This window comes from Phalacrocorax carbo, chromosome 2 (genome assembly GCF_963921805.1).
Source record: "Phalacrocorax carbo chromosome 2, bPhaCar2.1, whole genome shotgun sequence".
Lineage (NCBI taxonomy): Eukaryota > Metazoa > Chordata > Aves > Suliformes > Phalacrocoracidae > Phalacrocorax > Phalacrocorax carbo.
In genome coordinates this window covers 9,885,602-9,911,179 of record NC_087514.1, presented here as the reverse complement: position 1 = coordinate 9,911,179, position 25,578 = coordinate 9,885,602, and the positions used below count along the sequence as shown (strand labels likewise).

Sequence of the window (25,578 nt, the reverse complement as noted above, 5' to 3'; positions counted from 1 at the left end):
GGCTTCTTTTTTTTTATGAAGAGAAGGGTCCTAGATCTCTATCCTTCTGTGATTTCATTCCATTTTTATTTAGGATTTTTTGGAAGCAACCTCCCAGATTACCAGAGATCAGAGATTATGATGTTCATTATGGGAAAAGTACCTGTTTTGGGGACAACTTCACAGTCACTGGATACCAGTCACCTTGGGTGTGTATATCCTACATTTTTAAAAATTTCTGATTAAAAATTTACAATCCTGATAATAAAGTGAACAAAATTAAGTGAAATGCAAATTCTCACTCATTAGCTGCTGTATTAAATACCATGCAGAATCAAGACAAGCACAGTGTCAGCAGTATGAAATCACTCTCCAGACTGATAGAATATACCTGGTTGGAATGCAATTTATTTTGCACGAGAACATTTCTTTTCTCCACATCTGTACAAATATTTCTGAAATTATCTACTTGGTGGTTAATTCCATAACTTCTTATGTGTGTGTTTTGTGAATGAGAGAAATTGAACTATGACTACATTCTTCCAAATAGCTGCATAATTTACAAATTATTTCTGGTTTTTCTTCATTCTGTACAAGCTGACTTCAGATTAAAAAATAAACTGCAGGAATTCCAGTGACTTTGTTTTGGTTTAAGTTTTGTCTATTTATGTAGAAGTAGGAAAAAGCTATAGGTGGGCAGACTCTTGTAACAAACCCATTATTAAAAAGCTGCCATATGCTGAAGTAATACTTTTCCCTGTAAGAAGAATAATTATGTTTAAAGACTGCTCTTCGTCAGCATGGGGAGGGTCACTGAAAAGGTTGCAGCTGTTCTTTCCAGGTATGCCTGGATACTTTGTACCACATAAGGTCTGATCCCCTGCTAGCTTTAGTAGGAAGTCGTTGTCATTCTCCTGTCTCCTTGGTAGCTTTTCATACAGTACCGTGTCCCTGAAGTATGGGACACCATTCCATGGAAGACAGAAATCTGTCCATGCCAGGCAGCTACCATTCATTAAGAAGGCATTTGAAATATGGAACCATTTAGAATCGTGCACTTGGATTACCACTTGGTGCGTGGGGTTTTTCTGTTTGTTTTTTAACTGTACAATTTTCCTTTATGTGATTCTTTGTAGACATGGGACTGAGTAGTGCATTAGTATGATGCGGTATGTCATTGTGAACAAAGCAAGCTTTCTGCTGATACAGTCCTGCGTTACTTACCTGAAAATTTGGTCTCTGCTATGCAAGACATTTGAATGATACCGCCAACTGGATATAGCCAGGATTATAGCCCATGAAGTTCCCACTGTTATGTAGGGGCCAACTTTTGTGAAGAGGCTTGCTCTTTCCCTATGCTATTTGGTGGTCAAAAGGTTTCATACCTTGTTTTACTTTCTTGAAAGAGTCTCTTTGGAGTAATTTATTCCAAGTGCACTTCTGTCTTTAAGATCTTGCAAGAACAGTGCATATGTGACTACGTACCAATAGATACTTAACTTCTTTTAGCATCAGCAGATGGAAAACGAGAACAGATGAAGAACAGATTAAGTGGTGTTATGTGTGCCTTCCTCTGATCTGAAAACGGAGGGTTCTTTCAGTTTTTCTTGCTGATTTTGCAGAAAACGTTTTCCAGCCTCAAATTTTTGGGGCCTGACTTGAGCAAGAAGTGTCCTGGTTTCTTAGACGCCTCAATTACATTTCAATTCAGAAGAAATTCTGAGTGCTGATGCTTATAAAAATTAAGTCAAGGGTGTTGCGGTTCAACATTTCAGATACAAAGAGATTTCTGAAAGAAATGTGAAGATTTAGATCTGCTTCACATATATCGTTTACTGTTTTTCTTCAATTGTATGTGCTTCATTTTTTAAGCCTTCCTATAAATGTCCCTTTCAAAAAACATTTATTTATTGCACTGTATATGGAGCTATTTGCCCCTTATTTGTGGTCACCCAGCATCCCTTCCAAGATTGCTGTATTCACTTGTCAAAACCACAGTTGTTATAGAATGATGTCTGGAGTAGAATATTATTTTGAACATATGCAAAGAAACTAATTTTCAACTTTTTTCCGAATCTAGAGATTTGGGAACTAGGAGGATTCAGATCATGTTATTGAGATCTTTACTTATGGTAAGCCTTCTCTGTTCAGTATATTATAAGTGCACAATGTTTCACTTTATGCATACTTTTTTTATGTATAAGTACAGTATTACAGCTCTATTATGAAATTAAACATACCTTCATATTGCATAGATCTGTAGTTCTACTGAATAAAACTGTGGCAGCATTTTCCCAACGTACACTACAGGCAGCTCAATATATTCCTCCATCTCTTAGAGCACTTCAGTGAATATCAGTTTTAACTGGATATCCAGATCCAAAAGAACATGATAGAGTACGTTGAGTTGACTAGTTCTGCCAGCAATGGTGGCAACATCAAAGTGAAATCACTTTTGCCTCTGACACCAGAAAATCTGTAATTAGTAGAATGGCTAATCTATTTAAAACAGTCGGAATAGATGCCTATCTCCAGGTCCTTAGAGCCTCAGACACGACTGTTCTTTCCTTCCTAGTAGTTCCTATGTTTCTTGTAAGGTATAATTACCTTTTCTTATCACAAATGCATTTTTCAACTGTAAACCTTCAAAGAGTATTTCTGGAAATACATCCTGATGGTGATAACCAGAAGTGGGTAGTAAATGAGACTCTAGCCTGTAGAATCCCGGCCTATTTTGTTGCAGAAACTGGAAACTCTTTAGTGACTGAAGTAGGGCAAATAGCATACAGAATGATTTCATGACTAAAGCAGAAGAATGCTTTCCTGGAAAATGAGTTTCTATCCCTGCTTTGACATGAAATTTGTGTGTAGTGTTAGGCAGATGAGTTAAACCGTTCTTTGCTTGTCAGAATATGAAATCGTCGATTCTAGCTTGGAGAAGAGCTATTCACAGTTGGAATTTAAGGATAGAAAACATGTTAGAAAGGGCCTCAGGGGGTCATTTTGCACATTGTCTTCATTAAAGATAGACTCAGTGATGCCTAAACTGTTCCTGACAATATTCATCTCAACAGTCTTAAACAATGTCCATTGAAGTTGGTAAGAACTGTTCCAATTGTTTGAGGTGCAGCATAGCCTGTGTACATGCTTTAGGGGATTCACACTGTGCACGTGGAAGGAATTTAAGGAATTTAACTTTTTTAACAGTGAATTTTGGTTTGGATCCTCTTTTAGAAGTAGAATCCCTTCATGGCACACAGATGTGAAAGGGAATGTTTTGGTGCATAATGAATTATTCAGATATTGATAAATATTGTGGAAAAAATGTGGGAAGGAATCTGTCTTCAGAGCAAAGTTTTTATTGTGGTATATAAGGTGTAGTCTGCACACATAATAAAGAACTAGAAACTACTGAACCCTGCCTGTTCTGTGTACTGAATTGAGCATTGTGCATCCTGTATTCTTTACAAAAGAATAATAATTCATAACATAATTAGTCTGTTGTCGTGCGTACACATAGGCAGACAACTTAATGTTGTGTGGGCAGTTAAAATCTGGCACTTCATTAAAAGTATGCACTTATATTTGCAGCCTTACTGCTTGTAATATTGGTAATTTTCTGTTTTCAGAATGATTGATTAGATACCTTCATGTACCTGTGTGCTCTTCTGCCAGCCAGTTTCCTTTCAAACTTTTCAATTCTGCTCGCTCGCATGCTGTGGTTTAGCCCCAGCAGGCAGCAAAGCACCACCCAGTCCCTTGCTCAGTCTTCCCCAGTGGGATCGGGGAGAAAATTGGAAGGGTACAAGTGAGAAAAGTGAGACATAATTCTCTTGATAATTCTCATGATAATTCTCTTGATAATTCTCTTAACATGAGCACGTTCAGTACCAAAGAAGTCTCTATTGGAATTACCACCATGTACATTTTACACCCTGCAACTTCTCACAGCCTTTTTTTTTTTTTAATAAAAAAACCCAAAACACTACCTTTATTTTTTTCCTCTCGGGTTTGTTGGTAGAAGAGGGATCCTGAGAAATACCACTTTAAAACAGGTGAAGGAGTTAATTTGAACATAAGTGTTAAAGTCCTTCCAAATTCTTAGTGAGGTTAGGAATTTTCAAAACTAATACACTACTTGCATTTGAATCCACCTTTCAGGTGCCGGAGCAAGCACACTAAAATGTGAGTGACAGCTGCAAGTAATTCTTACAATGCAATAATGACACACGTTAATTTTACTTCCAACAACGTACAGGTGACTTCAGGATACAAAGCAACAACAATAACTAATGCACTTCCTCCCCCGTTTCTGGACCCGTTACTGTCTCCTTCTCTCATGGAAGACTCGGAGCTAAGGCAGCTGGTCTTGGAAATACTGCATAACCTCATTGATCGGCATGACAACAGAGCAAAGCTTAGAGGGATACGGTAACGCTTTGGACTACTTTAAATCCTAGTTTAATATCTGAATGAGAAGTACTGTTGATTTTAAAATATTTTCCCTAATATGAAATGTTAATGTACGCTTCTGATAAACGCACAGTGCTCGTTGTCATTTAATGATGGCAGGTGTTTTACCGGTGGGCCTCAGTTCATGATACCTTAAATGACCATTCCAAATATCTGCTAGTTTAACTGTGGAAGGCAGAATATGGTATTTCATGTAAAGGAAAGAATATGTGGTTTTCATAATTCTGTTTATTCCTCTTCAACTGGAATCTGAATGTCATTATTAAACATGGATATAATTAAAATGGAAATTGCTTCAAGACTTGTTCGAATAGTTCATATATTTGACATTCTCTTCCCTTTCAACTTTTTTGCTAAAACAATGTTTTTATTTTCTTCGTAGAATAATACCAGATGTTTCTGATCTAAAGATAAAACGAGACAAAATTTCAAGGCAAGACGTGAGCTTCATGAAAAAGGTAATAGATGAAAAAGTTAACTTTTTGATCTAGAAAGACGATAAAGTAACTGAACCAGTTGCTTTGCTTTTCGTCTACAGCTGTGGTTTTGCAACAAGTTGCAAAGATCAGTATTGCGTGATTTTAATTCAAATTACAGTGATTTCGATGTTGAGATACTTGAGAGGTGGTTCCTTGTAATAAAATTTTCATTTATGTCTTCAGTGGAAAGCCTTGCATGCGTGAAGTTAGAACAGTGAATATCTAAACCACGATTATTTTCTATGGGGGAAAAATGCAGATAGTTATTTGTGTGCTCTGTCATTCCTGACTATAGTTTATCTGTGTAGGTATGTTTGTAAACAAAAAAAATAGGAATTTCTGAATTCAGCTCAAGCAGGCTTTGGAACACTTATCACTGTTATCTGCCTGAGAAAACACAGTCATTTCTCACAGCTATCCCATACAGTTTTGGTTTCGTTTCCTATTAGCTGTGAAATAAGAAGAAGTGTGTCTTCAGAGTGTTGACTTGATTTAATATTCTAATTATAAAAATCAGAAGAATTGCAGTTTAACTTGTCCAGAGGCAAAAATACTGCGTGTATAATAATACGCAAAATAGAGCTGTGTAGCTTTCAAGTAACATTGCAAGATAAATGTTCTTGCTAAGTTAGTTCAGCTGATATTCCTTGCAGTATATTTGCACCTGTTTTTATTAAGACTGTAATAATACAAATACGAAGAATACTCCAGCATTGGTAATCATTAGTAATGAATCTTTGTAAAAAGTGAATTTAATTTTAATTCATCAACTTACTGTCTAAGATTTAAAACAGTTTGGATAAGTTGTATTTACTGATTTTGCTAGAAGAAAATTTTAATTGTTAAGCCAAATATTTAAATTCTTAACACTTCATCTGAACAAGAGGGCAGGAGAGAAGAGACGAGACTCTTATCAGGTCACGAAAAGATTATACAGTCTTCTAAAAAACTGTATTAACCCTGGGGAATGAAGTCATTCAGTAACTGTCCATGTGATGCTGTTTCAGGTGCATATCATAAACCTAACGTTACGCACCTCCTTTAGATGTGTATCTTGGCAGAACTACCCTTCCTAGATTCCTTGCGTTATCGAAGGAGAGGGGTGAAGTCCATTAAGATCTGAATTACCATCTAGGCTTGTTTGATGTTAGATGAGGATCCTAAGGCAATTGTGTATCACACTTAGGAATTTCAGTACCTAAAATAATGTGGAATTAAACCAGACATAGACACAAAACTCTCTTCATCTCAGTCCACCTTCTCAAAGACAGGAGGTTTATTTCTGACGTTTCTTTAAGGGGAAATATTGAACTTCTTGCATTTTGCAATCTTCTAAAAAGATATTACATGTTGAGAAAATCCATAGAATGATTTATTTTCGAGTTATATAATTATGAAAATAATTTATCAGTTAGCAATTCTTTATCAGTGGGATGAATAATTTTATTACTTTCAGCTCTGTGTCTTTAAACAGCTAGCCTTTACTGTGCTTATTTCATAGTAGCTTCTGTGCTTTGCTAATAGCTCTGTATCCCTCTTTTTCTAAATTTCAACAACTATATATTTTATTTTAGAAGTAATAAGAAGGCTAACAGCATCTTTATTATTTCTTAAGTGAATATGTGCTGCTTGAAAAACAGATGTTAAAAATCAGGTTTCTTCCTCCTCCTAAAGCCGAGCTAGTACTTCCAGAGGTAAAGCATCAGTCCTTACATCTTGAAAACTAACTGTGTCAACTGATACAGACCTGTGTCCTCTACAGCTGAAGAAAGCTGTGGTGGTACTGAGTCATGTGTTGCATACAAAACCTGCTTCTTAAGCTTCCTTTCTGTATTTTCATTTTTTTGTGTGTTGAAATAATAGTTTTGTTAAAAAGATTTGGCTAAGTCAGTGCAATGAGGAAAGAAGAGTCACTTTTGAAGCTGAGGGTCGTTCATTAGATTAGCGTATGTTCTTCACTAGAGCCACAGCCTTCGTATGCCCAGGGGTAAAAGAGCCCCACTCATTTTCCAAAACACACTCTACAAGACTTTTTTCTCAGTTTATTCTTCAAAGAGACTTGCTTAATGAACAAATTTGACGTCTGCACAAGGATAACCCCTGAAGCTCCTCAGTTACTTGGACGTTCTTGAGAGTATTTCAAGATCTAGTTTTTGGTTTTTCCTTTTTACAAATGGGCATTTTTTTAAATATTTCAATAGGAAATGAACGCCCATGTGTGACACACAGTGCAGTATTCATGTGCAATGCTCTGTATCATCTTGCCCATCCATACACTTCCACATAAAATAAAATAGTACTGTATTTATAAAGAAGCTACTGTTACAGCAGTAAATCAGTGGTGGTCTTGATTAATCATGTACTTGTTTGTGTGTGTATGTGTATACATGTACTTTATCCTTTTTTATTTTTTTTAATTGTCTATCCAAAATGATCTAACACCCAAGTTGGCTCTGCCTGGAGTAGGGGGTTGGACTAGAGGACCTTTAAATATCCTTTCTAACCTAAATTATTCTATGGTTTTAATACTAATTTTCCCTTTTTTTGTCTTTTATAGCATGGTCAGCAGTTGTACAGACACATCTACTTAGGCTGTAAAGAAGAAGACAATGTCCAAAAAAACTTTGAACTGCTGTTTACATCTCTAGCTCTTACCACAATTGAACTGGCCAACGAAGAGGTGGTTATTGACCTCATTCGATTAGCTATTGCTTTGCAGGTATGTGTTTGAATCAGTGTTGGGTTCATTGGTTGACAATTTGTATTGGTAACTGGAGATGTGGATAACTTTTTTTTGTTTGCATATTGATCTTCAAATTGGAAATCACATCATTCAGTCCTAATTTGACTAATCCATTATGGAAGTGCACGTTGTACATAACACTTGTTAATAGGGAAACTTGAACTAATTAGATTTGTTACAAACTTCTACATGTTCTCTTCAGGAAATATAGTAGATACGGAAATCTGTTGAAACATTCTCTAGAATCACTGATAAATTCATTAGCAGATTGACAGGGTATTCTTAAAATCTTGCATCAGTGTTCTGTATACAATATATGGCATGTCCTTACCTTGGAAGAAAGCTTTTTGTTAACGGATTGGTTGGAAATATTTCTCAAATCAGGCTATTGAATCTTACCTTAAGAGTAAAATTCCATCGGTGTGTTGACAGGCTTTATTCCTTAACATTTCCTTCACAGGACCAAACATGATTTCATACTTGCATACAGCCCTCAAGGAAACTGTGTAACTTGGTTTATCTGTGTTGAAATTAGAGGATTCAAAAAAGTAGTGCTAGCATGTGCTGGGGAAATTTGATGAAATTATGTCTTGTATTTGCAGTTCGCTCTGTCATTAGCTTTATTGTGTAATGTGCACCTGCATTATGAAACCTCTGAAATGCAGAGCGCATCCTTAATTTTCAAATATGTCACTGAACCAAATCCTTACTTGATGAAAATGACATTAGGAGTTTTACTAGAGCAAAAATAATACTATCTGAATGAACATAGAAATGCTAATAAGCATTAAATAATTCCCTTTATGATACATAAATCACAAGAGATTTTTATTATTAAACTACTCTTTCTAATTTTCCTGAAAAAAGTTATGATCAGTAGGTGGTCCTTATGGGAACCTTAAGTCAAGAGACTACCAGTCATTAATCTGTACTCTCTTCCTGAGAAACAGAAGTTTGAGTGGAGTAGATTTATTTCTTTTCTTAGGGGTTGAATCCTTCAGGCTCTCTGACTTCAGATCAATATATACTTAATTCAGGAGTGAGCTAGAAGACTAAAATTTTAAAGTGAGAGGCTTTCAATGCCAATACTAGATAGTCATCATATGTCAGCTAGTGTTACCAATAATAATTTTGACTTCCATATATTCAGGACAGCCTGTTAACTTTGGAGGGTGTAATGCTATCCTTTATATTTCAGGACATTGCCATCATCAATGAGGATAATCTGCCAATGTTTAACCGTTGTGGTGTCATGGCGTTGGTTGCAGCGTATCTAAACTTTCTGAGTCAGATGATTGCAGTTCCTGCCTTTTGTCAGCATGTCAGCAAGGTAACACATAAGTAATTTAAGCAATTTCAAACAGTACACATTCTGCTGTAAAATGGACAAATAACTTCCATCACGTAATTGCTTGTGGTGTTGATCTCCTTTCTCCTGTATTTGTGTCCACCAACATTGCTCTTTGGTCTCCGATGGCATTACTTACTGACTCTTAAAACTTATGCACAGAATATTCTTCTCTCAAGGTATAGCATTTTTATTTTGTATACGGTACCATATATAATGGGCTAAATCGCCATCTGGTATAAGACTTGACAGCATCACTGGCTTTGGTAAAACAGTACTGAATGCACAAGACAATGAGAACCAAATTTTTCATCTAAAGGGTGAGTGCCATGATCTCTTTCTCTGGTTAAGAGAAGTTCTAAAGGCCTCATTTGTGCTGAGGTAGATGTTAGCGAAGGATTGGTAATCTGCTACAGTAGAACCTCTTTAAGCAATTTAGTCATTGGAGAAAATAGCTACGAAACTACTCCATTTGTACTATTTGTCTCGGTTTTTTTCAGGTCATTGAAACTAGAAGTCTGGAAGCTTCTTATTTTCTACCAGAAACAATTTTCAAAGACAAATGCAAGTAAGTAGATATAGAATGTGAATCAATAAACAGTGAAGTAATTAAATGTGTTATTAAAAATCACACATCATTGAAATACATTGCATATGTGAAAAATAATTTAGAGGCTTAGTAGTGGGCAGGATAGTCAGAAGAAAACCAAGCATTAAAAGCATGTATGCATATATGAAAAAAAACTATCTGTTTTTCAGACTTCTTTTATTGTACTCACAGGCACTTACATCTGTACGATATAGTGCTTGGTCTAAGTGCTAACACAGCAAAATGCATTTTCAGTGAATCACAGAATGGGTGAGGTTGGAAGGGACCTCTGGAGATCATCTGGCCCAACCTCCCTGCTCAAGCTGGGTCACCTAGAGCAGGCTGTCCAGGACCACATCCAGATGGCTTTGGAATGTCTCCAAGGATGGAGACTCTTCAACCTCTCTGGGTATCCTGTGCCAAGTGCTTGGTCACCCTCACAGTAAAAAACTGTTTCCTGATGTTTGAACAGAACCTTCTGTGTTTCAGTTTGTGCCCAGTGCTTCTGGCCCTGTCACTGGGCACCACTGAAAAGAGCCTGGCCCTATTGTCTTTCCACCCTCCCTCCCTTAGCGTAGTTGCACACATTGATAAGACCCACCTTTTTTTCTCCATGTTGAACCGTCCCAGCTCTCTTAGTCTTTCTTCACTGGAAAGATGCTCCAATCCCTTAATCACCTTAGTGTCCCTTTGTTGGACTCGCCACAGTAAGTCCACATCTCTCCTGTCCTGGGGAGCCCAGCACTGGACACAGCACTCCAGGTGTGGCCTTACCAGTGCTGAGTAGAGGGGAAGAATCACCTCCCTTGGCCTGCTGGCAATACTCCCAGTGCAGCCCGGGATACCATTAGCCCTTTTTTTCACGAGGGCACATCACTCGCAAATGGCAAATACTACCACTCTGGAGTTTTTGCCATTTAACAGAGACCATGTTCTCTCAAGATGTAGCAGAACAGGTGAGGAACATAATTTAGATAGCCAAGAAATGTTAAAGTAATTTAAAGTATTGCAGAGGTGTTCAATGGGCTTATTTTGGAGTGTATATTCATTCCTAAATAACTGAGAAGTTCTGTTTCTATCAAATCAGTACCATTGACCCTTTTTGGTTGCTCGCAAACATTATAAAAGTATTTTACTTAATGAACAAAACTCTAATGGTAGGTAATAACTTCAAATATATATTTTGACAGTCTTCCCAAATCCTTAGAGAAGCATGAAAAAAATCTATTTTTCCTGACAAACAAGATTGCAGAATCATTAGGAGGCAGTGGATACAGCGTGGAAAGATTGTCAGTTCCGTATGTGCCCCAGGTAACAGGTAAGTGGTCATTAGTGGCAAAACTGCTAATTACCAGTTATTAAGAATGCTTGCTTAACGTGCGGTGTTCCAGTGAAATGTAGTGTGACTGTTTGGCAACAAAACTTAATGAAAGTAAACCTTTGTTTTCTCAAGATGGTATTTTCCTCATTAGCTACTGTATTATTGCTAGGAAGTTTCAAATTTTTGTCCTTTTTTTTTTCCTTAAGTTCAGGAGTTGGGGCAGAAAGTTTTGACCCAATTTGATTCTTTTTAATTAAGTCTTTTTTGTTTCAAAAGAATACCTAAGAAGGTGGTAGTGATTATTACTCTTTTTCTGTATTTGCTTGAGTTACCAGGTGAGGAAGAATCATACAAGTCAGCATACTTTATACTTTTTATGTAGACACTGGATGGAACATATCCCATCCTTTTCCCATATGGCCTCGTGCTGTCTTGCGTTGTTGCTCTTAGTCAAATTCTCAATGAGCAGATGTTAATTCAGTCAAGAATGTTATGCTTTCCTCCACTAGATACCTATGCTAGATTAGTGTCAGGTAACATAATGAAAATCAAGTATGCCTGAGGAAGATTTGTGAGAGTTCGCGCTGCCCAGGCTGCATGAATTGGGTTTGAATGACTGGCTAGTATGTGATATTGTGTGGTTTTGGTTTTTAATATATTTTCAACAGCCAACTGTGCAATTCACTGAAAAAAATTGCTTGAAGAATTTGTTTAATTAACCAGGTGTATTTTGTGGCTATACATAACTGGTTGCTATTGTACTACACTATGGGACATCCCAGTCTGAAGTATGACCTTGGTGTGGAATAAAAGTACCCATCAGGAAAATGTGATTCCTATGTTTTGTAGCTTACACATAGAAACAAACCAAGTCCGTACGGACAGTGAATGCCAGATCTGTTGCACTTGTGTGTGATTCAGAGACAGGGCTGCATGCTCTTGAATACGTTTTTTGGATAACTGCTGTGGGAGGGAACGAGGTCTCCGGAACAGCAGATGTGGTTTTGTCCCAAGTGCTAACAAGCAAGCTAGTGATATCTTTTGAGGCACAGCTGCAATGTCTGTGTTTTCTGTTGCTGGTTGTCCCCTTCTGAAAAGTGTTGCTATACGTGACAGATTATTTCTTCTGGCATCCAAAAAACCAGTTAACGTTATATTTTAGTATTAGCAGAAGAGGTAGGTAGCAAGTAAGGAAATGTTACGTTTTCAAATTTTTACTGTCTTTTAGTGAATGAGAATGGAATGAGAAGGGTAGCCTGGTTTGAAATTTATGTTAAGCCTCTTCCAGAAATTGAGATGTATTTGTACCCAAATGACGTTGCTGGGGTTTTCCTGGATGGGTTGATTAAAAATGCATTCCTACATAGGAGGATATGTAAGTTCTGACATCACGGTTAAGTGAGTTTAGCTGCAAGTATGTGATTAACTGACTCTTCAGGTGACAAGAAATGGTAATATTTAACGCTAAATCTTAGCGTATGTGAATCGGCTGATTTTGGGTTTTCTTTTTGTTCTTGGGTATTTTTCCCCTAATCTTTTTTTGTAAAGAGCAGGAACCAAAACTGGTTCCCATGTCTGTTATGATATCTAACTGGGATCATTCATTTCTGATCCTGTGGGATACTGAGCTTCTAAGGTTTTCATTTAACTAAATCAAGACCAAAGTGAATACTTTGGAACTCAAACTTTTCATTTTTTACTTCAATAAAATGTTTCATTTCTACTATTATAATATAATGCTAGAATGTAATGCTTCAAAATATATCAGTAATTTTAGTGAAAGATGGATCTGGTTTTTGTATATTCCTATGAAATTTATGGTTGAACCAAAAAAGCCAATAAAGATTATATCCTGTTTATTTCTACTGTTTCTGAATATCAATGTATAATGCTTAACAACGACTTACAGACATAAAATCATCATCGTGTCTTTGTTTCAGGTTTTGGTACATCTTATCAGTTTGAAAGATATTCATATTTGCAACATTCTGTACCTTGTTCTCTTCCTTATTTGGTGGAGGGGGGAAGGTGATAATTTAAATGTACATTTAATAAATTTTTTTGTCTGTACATATATAATTTTTTTAATTTAGCTTTATTTCCATCAGGCAAAAACCCTCATAAATGCAGACACAAGTCAAAAGGTAAAAATGAGTTGTAGGTCAGCCTGCTCTCCTAGCTGTGGTGTGTGTAGAGGACGTGCACAGTAAAAAAAAAAAAAAAATTAATGCTTTTAGAAGGCTTTATGCCAGAAATTGTGTTGTACTTGTGTTTCCTTCGCTTGTTTTGTTTATCTCCTTTATATCCTTCTAGCAATCTTAGCTGCTACAAGGTTTGCCTTTGTCTTTACTCTTGATTTGGAACTCTTCAATATGGTAGCTTCCCATTTTCTGTTCCTGAGCAGGTAATAGGGGCTATACATATCATTTCTGTGATAGCACTAATTACCTCTTTGAGTGAAATTACAAGAACATGGTAGAAAGTTGGAAGAAGCTCTCAGCTGTTCACGGAACGATGATTTATCTTACTCACTGGCTGTTCAGGATAAAGTTGTGTTAGCGGGACATGCACACATGCAGATGTTCTGTGTGCACCCCAGCAGTAGCTGGGCTCAGAGACTGTCTACCCACCAGCTGTCTCCTGGATCCCAGTCTCCCCAGTTACTGGCAGCTGGGCATGTGAGTCCCTGAGGCCCAGAGCCCCAGTCCAGCTGCTGGTACAGATCCCCCTTGTGCACAGTAATGCACACACGCCTGCACACACGGGGTCTCAGTCAGTCCCCCAGGCTTCATGGTCTTTTTGACAGTTGGCCTCCAGGTGCATTCCGCTCAGAGACAGACTGACGCACAGACACACAAGAACACCCCCAGCTCCTAGACCGCTTAATCTGCCAGCCTGCTGGTCCAGCTTGGTATTCCCTTGTTATCATGCACTGGTGCTGTCGGCCTTGCTCGTTCCAGGCACACAGGCCCTCTGACCCATCGTCTGACTCCAGCTGCTGCACTCAGAGCCCTATGCACACACCTGCACAAAGAATAGAGTCCCTCACCCAGGGAAAGAGAAGTGGGGTTTAATCAGAAGATGGGACAGGCTGCACTGATGAGGCTTAGGGCATGGCCAGTTGCACATACTGGTCAGCAATCTGTTTACATGGGACTGATGCCTGTATCCCCTTACCCGTCTATTTTCCTTGCTTACGCCTACCCAAACCATTTCAGTCCTTTTCCCCACCCTTGGTTCCTCCCCTAAACATCCCATACTAAGCCTTGTGCAGTCCCAAGATGCTGTTTTCCTGCATCCCACAATGTGCCCTGTACCCCAGGCGCTGACCCTGACTTGGGCAGTGAGGTGACCAAGAGGGCTGCTTACGTTGCCCCACAGGGCCAAGGCTCCTGGGGCAGCCCTGGCAGGCGCTCATCCACCACCGCCCTTGTACCTCTGTGCTCCTTCCTCTGTGTGGGGATGAGCTTTGTAGTGTAACAGAAAAAATGGCAATTTTCACCATATTTTCCTGCTTAATGTGTTGAAATTAGAGAACAGTGGACATTTTTATTAGGCAAGTATAGTGAGGCATCCATTATAGAAATAAATTCTATCCAAAGTAGTCCCAAAAATGTATCTTCTGGTGTTTGCATGTCAATTACGCAGCGAGCAGCAAGATGGCAGCAAAGAAGCAGTTTTGTCTTGTGTTTACCCTTGAGGGTTAAGGTGCTTTCCTCAGACTCTGTATGTACCAGTGAGCCACCAGGGATTAAAAAATTAAGGAGATCCTTCAAAATGCCACATGAAATATTCAGGGACTCTGAGAACCTGGCAAAGATGGCTAGAATTCAGGTGTTTTTCACTAATCTTGTTCTTTCACTGCCTCATGAACTTTTTAAAATGGCATTTCATTTATATGACTGCTGAAAGTTGTTTCTTGATTTTTAAAAGCTGAATATGCTCAGCTCTGCTGCAGTGAAGTCTGTTTGTTCAAGCTCAATATTTGCACTGCAAAAGCGCTTTGCTAGAATAGGATTGAACAAAGGTTGTGGAAGAAACAGCATAAATTACCTCGTGGTGGGGGAGTTTTACAGTTACTCTCCTTATCTTAGCATCAGGTGCCTGTAGGTCCTTCTAACTGTGTGGAGTGCAAGTCATCAAATGATAACAGCCAGATCCAAATGGCTTGATCTCAGCTAAAATCTAAAATATGACACGGCAACTCATGGTTTTATAAATCAGATATACAAAAGTCGGGCCAGTCAAGCCTCCATTTGTCAGAGGATCCTCATGACACATCTATAAAAGCATTCTTACCAGTTTACCAGGTTTTTTGGGTTGGGTGGTTTTTTTTTTTTTTCAATCTTACGTTAATATATCAAATGTCAAAAATGAGAAAAGATTATTGGGGTATTGTCTCAGGAGTGCAGTCACAAAAGGAAAGTCCATCAACTGATGGATCATTTGATCATAATCTGCTTATGCATCAATGAAATTGTTGTGCTCCTTTGAGTATCAGCACAGTTGGTCTTATTCTGACAACCTTTTAGGTCAGCCGGACTTGCTCAAATGTTTGTAGGAAGTTAGAAATGGATAGAGTTTTCTTCACCAAGTAGATTTTGAGACTCACCGAATATGGTACTTTTAGCAACAAGAATGAGGAAGGATTGTTGTTCATTTCCATACAGAGAACTTTATCTCTTCTGTCAATGAGTCACTTGCCAAGAAGCCCTTTTCTGTTTCAGAATACCTTCAAATTAAGACATTAAAATTTCAATTTCTCAACCAAAAAAATAAGTTCAGGTTTTTCTAAATTACTTTGCAGCAATATATCGTCATGTACTATGTTATTTATTATTCATTTGAATAAGGTCTCCTCTCATTTTTTTAAATTCTGGGCTTTCAAGGGAAAGTTGGCAAGATCTGGGATGAGAGGGTGAAGGGACAATAAAAAGGGTTTTTTCCTTCATGTTTAACAATTTAGAGCAGTAACTGATCATTTTTTACAGCAATCCAAATTATAAAATACATGACCTTGGGTTAAATAGGCATAGGAAACAAATCTGCACCTGATGTGTAGAAATTAACGTGTTTTATATATTTATCATGTTTCAACTGTTACACAAAAAGGGAGATAATTTATTTTTCTTCTAGATGAGGACAGACTCTCCAGGAGGAAGAGTATTGTGGACACAGTATCTATTCAGGTGGATATTCTGCCTGGCAACAACACAGAGGATAAGGTATGAAAATCACAGGATATTTCCAGGCAGCGTCTTCTGGGGGGTTGGGGGTGGGAGGGGAATGCAAATGAAGTTTTCCCAGAAAGCCTGATATCTAATTGTCTGGCAGTGTTAAATGCTTTGGCGTTTTGATTTTTTTTTAACTCCTACATTTGTAGAAATATGTTGTCAAGGACATTGATACTGATCTAAGCTGTATAAAACTGTAAAGTATTTTGTCACTATAGTTTTTACAATACTACTGCAGAGTATGGGGGCAGCAATACAGATATATGCTGAACAACTAATATTTTATTAGTAAATATTCTAAAAAATTATCTTTGCATTTTGAGGGATCAGGTAAAATTCCTGCATCTGTACCCCTGCTTTATCTGAAATATCTGAGAGTCTTGTTCATCAACAGGGGACTGACGGATAGAAAACTGGTGGGAGACCTGCTGTCTTGGAGAGGGCAGGCGGAGTCTAGGCAGGCTACTTACACCACAGTGTTACAGTATCACATTTCCCTTCCAGAAGAGCACACAGTGCTTTAAAGGCACGGGAAGGATAAGGTAGCAACAAAAAGTTCATATGTAGGGTACAGGAGCTGGTGCTAATTATCCCTTTGGAAGACTGCATTATAATTAAAATTATCCCACATCTTTTGACACTTCATTTGAAGTATTTCTTAAAATAAATTTCCATTTCTATTGAATCTTTTTCAAGGTTCTGCCTATTTTTATTAACCAGATTTCTGCTGGCTGCGATGGAGATTAGCTTGAAATTGGGGTGTTTGTACCTGCAAATGAATCCTACCTTTAGCATCTTAAAGCACAAACCAGTAGGGGCATGAAACAGAACATGTGGACAGAGTCAAGCTGATTGTTAGTTAAAAATATAATATTAAGCTGTTGTAAAGGAGCAAGCCTGTGATTCTGTGCAAGCCTCTTTTTAGAACTACTGACATAAGTGATTTATGTTCTGCATCATTATTATTATTCCTTTCTGCTCTGTGCTGATGATACCTCAGATGATACCTCAGATGATATTTCTGTGTTCACTTCTTGGTATTGTGCATTAGCAAAGACACAGATAAACTAGATAAAAGTTTAGGAGAAAGAAGAAAAAAGTGTTTGAAAAATAAGTCAGATTATCACAAACTTCAGCTTTCTGAAGAAAGTAAATGCTCGTAATAGAAATGAGGGTGTTTGTCATTAGTATCCTTTTTTAAAATCCATATATTATATGTCATCATATGCGATTCAACTTCTCTCTTGAAAGAATAAATGAGTGATATCTCTCTTGAATTAAATGAGAGAAGTTTCCATTTCATATTTCAAATTATTATGCTGATGTTATGTTAAGCATCGGTATATAGACATTTTTTGAAGAGGATATGGCAGTTTTAGAGAAATCAAAATCTTTGTATGGGTTCTCAGTTTAATGTGGTACAGTGTCTTGGGTAATTACTGTTTGTCTCTCTCAAAAACAAGAATTTTGTTAATCAGAAATGCATAAAGTATCCCTCCTTTAGTTGCTTTACAGTGTTTGTTTACAATGCAAAAGGAAAACCAATATTTTCCAACTTGCTGACTGCATCTTGATACCAAAATCCTAAACGTCTGAAAAACTTCCATAGAATCATTTAGGTTAGAAAAGACCCTTAAGATCGAGTCCAGCCATTAACCTAACACTGCCAAGTCCACCACTAACTCATGTCCCTGAGCACCTACAGCTCTTTTAAATACCTCCAGGGATGGTGATTCAACCACTTCCCTGGGCAGCCTGTTCCTTCAGTAATGGTGCTTTATAATTTTTGCTAATTCTTGTTCCCTCATAATTCATGTTTTTGGCCACCTGCAACGTAAGATGATACACTGGATGTAACTCAAGAGGAGGGAAAAAAGAAAAGTCCACGAGGATATTAAACCTGATTCTCTTGCTATGTAGATTAGTAAATATAACATAATCCATAACTGTCTCCAGAATTACACTGTAAAAAAAAAAGGAGCATAAGGCTTTATGATTGAGAGGATAAACTACTTAATGGAAGTTTTAGGATAAATGATGTATCATTTCTGCACTGTCTGCGGTAGAAGACTTTATCCATAAAATATCTGTTATTGTTTACAATAGGAATGCAATTCTTTTGTCAGCACAATCAAAGTGTTTTATTGTGGCAAGTCTGTTAGTGAATCCTGTTCAGGAAGAGGGTTTATTCCATATGAAAGTGCCTGTGAAAGCAGCTAATGTGCTTCTGTGATATTAAAGCTGGCTAATATCAGCAGCTACTATGGATGTTAATTAGAAATCTGAAACACTGCCATAAACAAGTAATATTTACCAAATGTGAATTGTAGAAAAGGTGATTACTTCAAAACCTGAATACTCTTTATCTCTAGCCATATCCACAAATATTTGACATAAAGGGAGTTTTGATGTTTGTTTATTAACCTTTTATATATTCAGAGGTAGAGAATACAATGCTAATGCAGTAAAATCTGTTGGAAAAGTATCATTTACAGCTCCATTTCCTGAAATAACACTGATGTGAAAAGGAAACAGCTGCTCCTTCTGGCTTTTCCATTCACAGTAGGTCAAGTCAATGGATTAAAAAGTTGAAAGGATTCAGAGTCTTTAGAATCGGGTGAAATAACTTTTTGCTACCTTACAGATCTTTAATCTTAAATTATGTTAGACCATTCTAAACAATTAGTGTTAATAAGGAAAAATAAGTGCTGCTTGTTTACATGTAGTTAATTAGTAAGACAGTCAAAGCCTTACAGTTATATTCAAGTGAACACTGTTCTGCCACCTAAGCATTCTCCCCTAATGTTATCACAGTGCTTTCACTGCAAACACACGTACTGCTACAGAATTTCTAGGCCTATAAAGAATTGAAACACAAAGATCCGTGAGCTGGAGCTCGTCAGAAAAATGTTCATGCATCTTTGGTAATTTTGCAGCCCCAAGCAGTTCCTAATGAAGTACATCTGCAGCAGCAAATGGATATTCATATTGCTAAATGAACACATTTTCTCAGTGCATCAGACATAGGTTGTTATGAAGAGCCATTTAGCTCCAAAGTTTATGGCATAAGCACCAAATTATTTGGAGCCCATACTGGTATGAAGATAGCCTAAAGCAACAACCATTTTCCACTCCACCCTCCACTACCATCTCTTGTTTTAGTATCACGTTGCTGGTAACTCAGCTAGTCTCAGGAAGCAGTTGCTATTATTCTCAACAGGTGTCTAAGAACCAGTGCTGAGGCTTAGAGGTACAGAAACACCACAGCATATACCTGACCCAAAGGAGTGTTCTGCCAAAATTCAAGTCCTTTCCCAAGGTATTGTTGACGTAGAGTGTCTTGACCAGAATTTGGAAAGTTTTCCTTGATCTCCCGTGATTAAAAGTTTCTCACTAATTGCAGTGGCTTACAAATGTGAATTAGTGATCTGCCGGCTGTCACAAGCTCCAGGTAAAACTATGAGAAACTTGTAAGGCAGAAAAGCTCTGTGGCCATTTTGGCCTTCTGTATTTGTCACATTGCTTATTTTTTAGAAGCTTGTTAGATGTGAGTTTTAAGGGGTTTTCTTTTCTTGTGTTTAGACTGATAATACTGAAGAAATCACCTTTGAAGCTTTGAAGAAAGCAATTGGTAAGATTTATTACAATTGTGCTTATGCAGCATAGTTCTAGATTACTGTGAAATCGCTAGAGAAAAAGGTGTTGCCAGAATAACATAAATAAAATATAACATTTGTTTCTCTTCAGCTAGTAAATTTATTTAAAACTGTCAAAAGCATGGATTAGACATGGATGTTTTAAACAATAGATGCTGGTATTTTAGACAATAATTCAATCTGACAGTTTTCCAAACCTGACTAATCACTGAGGGACTTAAATTCTTTAGATGCTGCAAAGTTCCAGCTGGTTGTAGGTTCACTCAGCCTATGGAGGTTGAACTCACTTTTCCCAAATTCTGATAGAAAATCCCGCCCACCTCTCTGCATGATACTGGGAGGGAGGATAATCTCTTCTTTCCTCTTGAAGGGGAACTTGTGTGCAGTGAGTGAGACGTGCAGTCTTGAGTCCAGATAATAAAACAAAAGGAAGCCTGGATGTACTCGTAATTGAAGCACATAGTAAGAAAAGGGCAAATCTGAGGTCCTCAGATCAGCTTCCTGAAATTGTATCTGCATTTTGGTTTAGAAGCAATGACAGATGACAGCTCACTTAGGTATGGTTGCGTCACTTCAAACACAGTGGGTTTTTTCTTCTGCAGGGCACATTTGAAGGTTTGTGTCGCTTATACTTGATAGGCAAAGATTATATTTGTCTTTTATTATTATTTTTTTAAGATAACAATGGACTTGAAGAGCAGGAAAAAGAAAAAAGGCGTCTTGTGATTGAAAAGTTCCAGAAAGCACCATTTGAAGAAATCGCAGCACAATGTGAAACCAAAGTGAGTTTCTGAAAAATGTTTTACAGCACTGAAGATACTAGTGTGGGCATTAATAGGGATGTGCTGGCTAAAGGTGATTTATGTTATCATGTTTCTGCTGCTGTTGCTTCTAAAGAAGTTCAGTTCTTTGTCTTCAGCTATTTTCTCTACTATTATTAATGTTGGAAATCTCCGGTTATTTTGTGTGCTTTTGATTGTTCCTAGACCATTTGAAAAGGAACAGAAATGTTTTACACTCTTCATCTCAGTGTTTTCCCTACTATCTTTGAAATCTAGATTCACGGTCTGTTTCTTTTTCATCCTGGGATAACTGGAGCAGTATTTACCCCATTATATATTTTGAATAACTCAATGTATTTCAGGATTGTTAAACTCATATCTGCAACAGCAAAATGTGCTATGTAATTCCTTGCACTCCAAGACAGGCTTGCTCAGTCTCACATGCCTCTTCAGGGCTCAGAATCCTTGGAGCAGTGAGAAGAGAAATAGAGATAGGAAATGCTGTCTGGGTTTGCCATGTTGTGATGTGAAACGCACTCACTGAGTTTGTGACTGGGTATGGCCTGGCACATACGTTTTAGCTTGGTTCGATATATAGTAGTTAATAACTCAATTTTTATTTTCTTTCCTAGGCAAACTTGCTTCATGATAGACTTGCACAGATCCTGGAACTCACCATTCGGTAAGGCTTTATGCAAGAAGAGCAAGATGAATGAAAAATGAGTTATAAAGCAATTGTGACCACTGTGAAGTGGTCGTGTCATAGAGTTCTTAAACACATGTAATAGGCAGAAGTTAACTGACCTAACTGAATGTTGTGGTTTAACTGTGGTAGGCATCTAAGCCCCACACAGCCAACTGGCTAACCACCTCAGCAGGATGGGGAGGAGAATCGGAAGGGTGAAAGTGAGAAAACCCATGGGTTGAGATTAAGACAGTATCTGTTTGAGAGAGTAATTACAAAATGAACACCCAAAATAGCCCATGACATTATTACAGGCTGTTGTGGGCGTCCGTTGTGCAGTGTGAATAGTATTTGTTAGCAATAAAATGCATTTTCCTAGTTCTGTAACATCAGTGAAGTTGATGATTTAGAACAGAGTACAAAAAAAGCCCCGAGGCGTGATAATTTCATTGGAATTTCAGAAGCAGGGTAAAATACTGGTTGTGAGGGGGGAAGGGTAGTTTGCCCTTGTTTCTCAGCTACTTGTATATCAAGTTGTAAAAAAGAAAGCAATCTATATAACTACAAATTATACATATTGATTGTTCTTCTCACACAGTCCTCCACCTAGCCCCTCAGGAACGATGACGATTACTGCCGGACATGCTCATTACCAATCTGTTCCAGTCTATGAGATGAAGTTTCCAGATCTTTGTGTGTATTAAGTGTCTTCTGAAGTCTGCTGGACATTACTTAGAGTAGAGTACAATAGAAAGAACAAGATGAGTTTTCAAATTTTATGGTTTATTTCATCTAAACTAACTTTAAAATAATGATGAGCATGAGCCAAATACAGATCACTGTAGTCAAACTCATGAGAGTGTCCTGAGCTGGTTTCATCTGTAATATATTTGAAGTTAGGTTTTTCATATAGCGTGCTTCTTCATTTTCATATTTGAGTACATGTAGAAGTCAGATTTAAAACTTGTCTTGCCATATAGATGAATATTTCAGTTACACTAGGAATTTGTATTTCTGTAAATTCCTTTAATTTGAGGCATTGTAACTGAAGAACCTGTTAAAGCTTTCTTCTTGTTTGTTTGTTTAGGTTTTTCTCCTCCTCTCCACCTCAATTCTATCTAAATAGAATGCTTTTGGCTTGCTTCATCTTCATAAATGTAACCAGTGGAGCACTACCTTAGCTCCCTTTTATTCATGCTGCCATAGCTAGCCAACTTCTTTATTTTAGAATATATGGAAAAAAATGATACTTTACATGTGTTCAAATACAGTAAATGAATTAATGCACACTTGTTGAGTTTTTTTGATGCATCACGTACCATGCTTTTTAGATATATACGCCCAAGCCCTTTGTTTCTCGCTGAAGTCAACTGCTTTGCATAAGAGAGGAGACATCTCCTTGAAACACTGAACTGTGCAATATTTTTCATGTCTTAAGGTGTATGGTTTACAGACTGTACTTTTGAAAATGCAGTAGTATTTTAATGTCTGCTTTAGTATAAATACATGAGAGATATATTTAGTATAGCAGAAAATAACCTGAGGGCATTTTAAATCATAAATACAGAAATTACAAATATATTCTATGAGGTATTTCTCTGTAGTTTATTACAGCTTTTTAATGATATTTTAGAAATTGAAAGAAAACTGGATGAAACCATTTAAAGACCAAGAACTTATTACATATGTTTTCAAGCAAAAGCATTGTCTCTGTTCATTTTTGTGTCATTCTCGAACCTGTCTAGAAATAAGGAAAATGTGTTAACTTTCATAGGTTTATGTATCTGAGTATACTAATGAAATGTGGATAAAGTAAAACCGATACAGTAAATCACTCAGCTTTTGATGATAATTGTCAAGGCTGTCTTTATGGCTCACTAAATTCTGCAGGCAAAAAGAAAAAACAGCTTGTGTCGATGCCAGGAATAGGAAGTTTGAAGTCCTCTCATCTCTCTGAATCTGACTGAAGCAGCACGAACATGAATGAATGTTCTAAAATGTCTGTAATAAATGTAAGACATTTAAGTTAGCCAGCAGTTTAGATAAACAGTGATCAGGCCACAAACAAAGTGATCTAACTTCAGTTAGCCCTGCTTTGAGCAGGAGCGTGCTTGAGATGACTTTCAGAAGTCCCAACCTAAATTAATCTATGATTGCATAATTCGAAGATCTGAATGGTTATCAGGCTGGCTAATTTGCTGACTGTTCTGAGCAGTTGCAAACCCACTGTAAAACAGATTTTAAGTTTTTTTGAACTGTAGTACAGTATTCCAGTGGACTACGTCTAAAAGCCTGATGTGATGTAACGTCAGAGAAATATCAGCTACTTAAACCTATGAGATAACGTGCTGAGACTTTCAGAAAGCATTCACAAAACTCAAAAGGTAATTGAGACCTTCTTTTCAGTTTAACAGTGCAATCACAGCTGTTAGTGGATGACGAAACAGCCCCTTATCTACAGCATTCCGTTGTGATTTTTACTGCTGCAGCGTATCAGCCTGATCAGACCGCAGTCTACACATAAGTAGGACTCGATGTCACTCTAGCTTTTAGTTCTCACTCTTTGTTTTTTTCTTTTTTTTTTTTAAGGTAAGACATAACAGTTTTTTGGCCGATATAAAGAGAGTAATTTTTAAAATAGTCTATCTAACCTAGGGATACAATGTAAAACACTTATCCACTCCGTCATTTTTTTAAGAACAACACTGTGCACTTTTGTACAAAAAGAAAACAAGGAGTCTAAGAACTAAAGAATGTACTTCTGTTTGCACTCTTGCAGTGTGGAGACTGTGCTGTAAATACAGGATTGTTTCTGTGATTGAATTCTGTTGCATGAATGCTGCATGTGAAAATAACTAGATTCAGCGTTTCGTTTTCTGTTTTGTTTATGAAGTATTTTTGATTTTTGCTAATGATAGGTTTCCATGTTTTCAATGTTCAAATGAGCTTTGTTTGGAAAACGCAGGTGTGGTGCAGGTATTGTGCGGGGAATGAAGAGCTTGTAACACTCCGTGTGGTCACATGATATTTATTTTCTTCCTTTCTGGAAATTCAGGGAGTCTGTAAGTTGATAATTGGTTCACTCTGGCCTTTGTAGACAGCTGGGAGATGGAGTGGCTGTAAAGTGTATTGTCTTCGTAGCTATTGTTATATGTAGCTAATGAACAAAACCAAATGAATTAAGAATGCAGTTGTATGGTATAAAGCTGCTTTGTTTCACTTATCTCTTACGTTCCTGAGACAAGTTGCACAACTTCAAAGCTCCATGTGCTTACTGGGCCTGTGTTATCTGCAACACATTGAGTGCTGCCACAGCGTTTATAAATTGATATCCAGCTGTTTAAACGTGTTCCAGCTCTTGCTTTGGGTTCTTTCCCATTGTGTCATTTTAAAAAACTGTAGCTTTTGGTAGTGGGTCACTTTAATTTAAAGTAAATCCTTGTTAATTTCAGGATAGACCTAGCCTGCTGTCTGGGATCTGCGTGGGGCTGATTTGTCTGTCGTTCTGATGGTCACATATTCTGTACTGTACGTAATGAACCAGTTTCAATAAATGTAAGAACACACTGTGCAATCTATATTTAAGCAATAAAATAAACCAAAATTTAAAATTAATCCGTTCTAAAGTCAGTTAATTTTTATTGCTCACAATTAAAATGTCAATGACGTAATTTTTTGGCATTTAAAATACACTTCATTTTACATATTTTTTTGCAAATGTTATAGATTGCATCGTTATTAAACTACTACCTGTATTTAAGATCAAACCATTACTATTACCAAGACCACTGAAAGTTGAGAATGCAACAGTACCAAAATAATTTCCTAGTAGCAGACAGGCTTCAGGAAGGTGAAGAAGCTGTGCTTTTCAGGCCTGCCTCCCTGGTTAAGGAACATATTGGGTTTGTAGTATCAATTTCTAGGAATAAAGTTGTCAGTGTGTGCAAAGGTCTGCATACAGCTCGCACACAGGTAGCTTTTTTCGAACAGTGATGCCATCTAATGGGGCTGAACATTGCACTGTTGTTCTGTTACTTTCTTTTTTTGGGAGCATTCATTTATTTAAATGGTTTAAATGGTTTTAATGGTGCACCCTGAGAGAAGTGGGAAGAACAGTTCTTTTTTCCTATTTTGAGGAAGCTGGGACCTTTTCTAGCTCGCGTGAGATGTCCTGATGTATTTAGAGGCTTGTGTTGCCGTCTTTTTTTCCCTTGCTCCTCTGTTCCTAGTTTTTGCAGACATCAAAACTTTGTGTATAATGAGGGAATTTCATAGGGTAGGCGTCATCT

General features: G+C 37.4%; 1 protein-coding gene across 1 annotated transcript; it reads left to right on the top strand.

Moving 5' to 3' along the window:
* Window positions 1-24,904, top strand: EFR3A (EFR3 homolog A). The gene is made up of 14 exons (XM_064442078.1): window positions 1-188; window positions 2,060-2,111; window positions 4,238-4,410; window positions 4,835-4,910; window positions 7,489-7,650; window positions 8,873-9,004; window positions 9,523-9,590; window positions 10,802-10,929; window positions 16,069-16,157; window positions 19,749-19,797; window positions 20,501-20,604; window positions 21,237-21,286; window positions 21,888-21,982; window positions 23,696-24,904. The coding sequence occupies exons 1-14, from the start codon at window positions 16-18 to the stop codon at window positions 23,698-23,700; spliced, it is 1,356 nt and encodes a 451-aa protein (XP_064298148.1). The 5' UTR covers window positions 1-15; the 3' UTR covers window positions 23,701-24,904.
* Window positions 24,905-25,578: the final 674 nt, after the last annotated feature.

Bases quoted from the DNA above. Each gene is read 5' to 3' on its own strand.
- EFR3A (XM_064442078.1), top strand. From the start codon at position 16: ATGAAGAGAAGGGTCCTAGATCTCTATCCTTCTGTGATTTCATTCCAT. The intron at 4,411-4,834 runs GTAACGCTTTGG...TTTTCTTCGTAG, and splicing joins GCAAAGCTTAGAGGGATACG to AATAATACCAGATGTTTCTG. The intron at 4,911-7,488 runs GTAATAGATGAA...TGTCTTTTATAG, and splicing joins ACGTGAGCTTCATGAAAAAG to CATGGTCAGCAGTTGTACAG.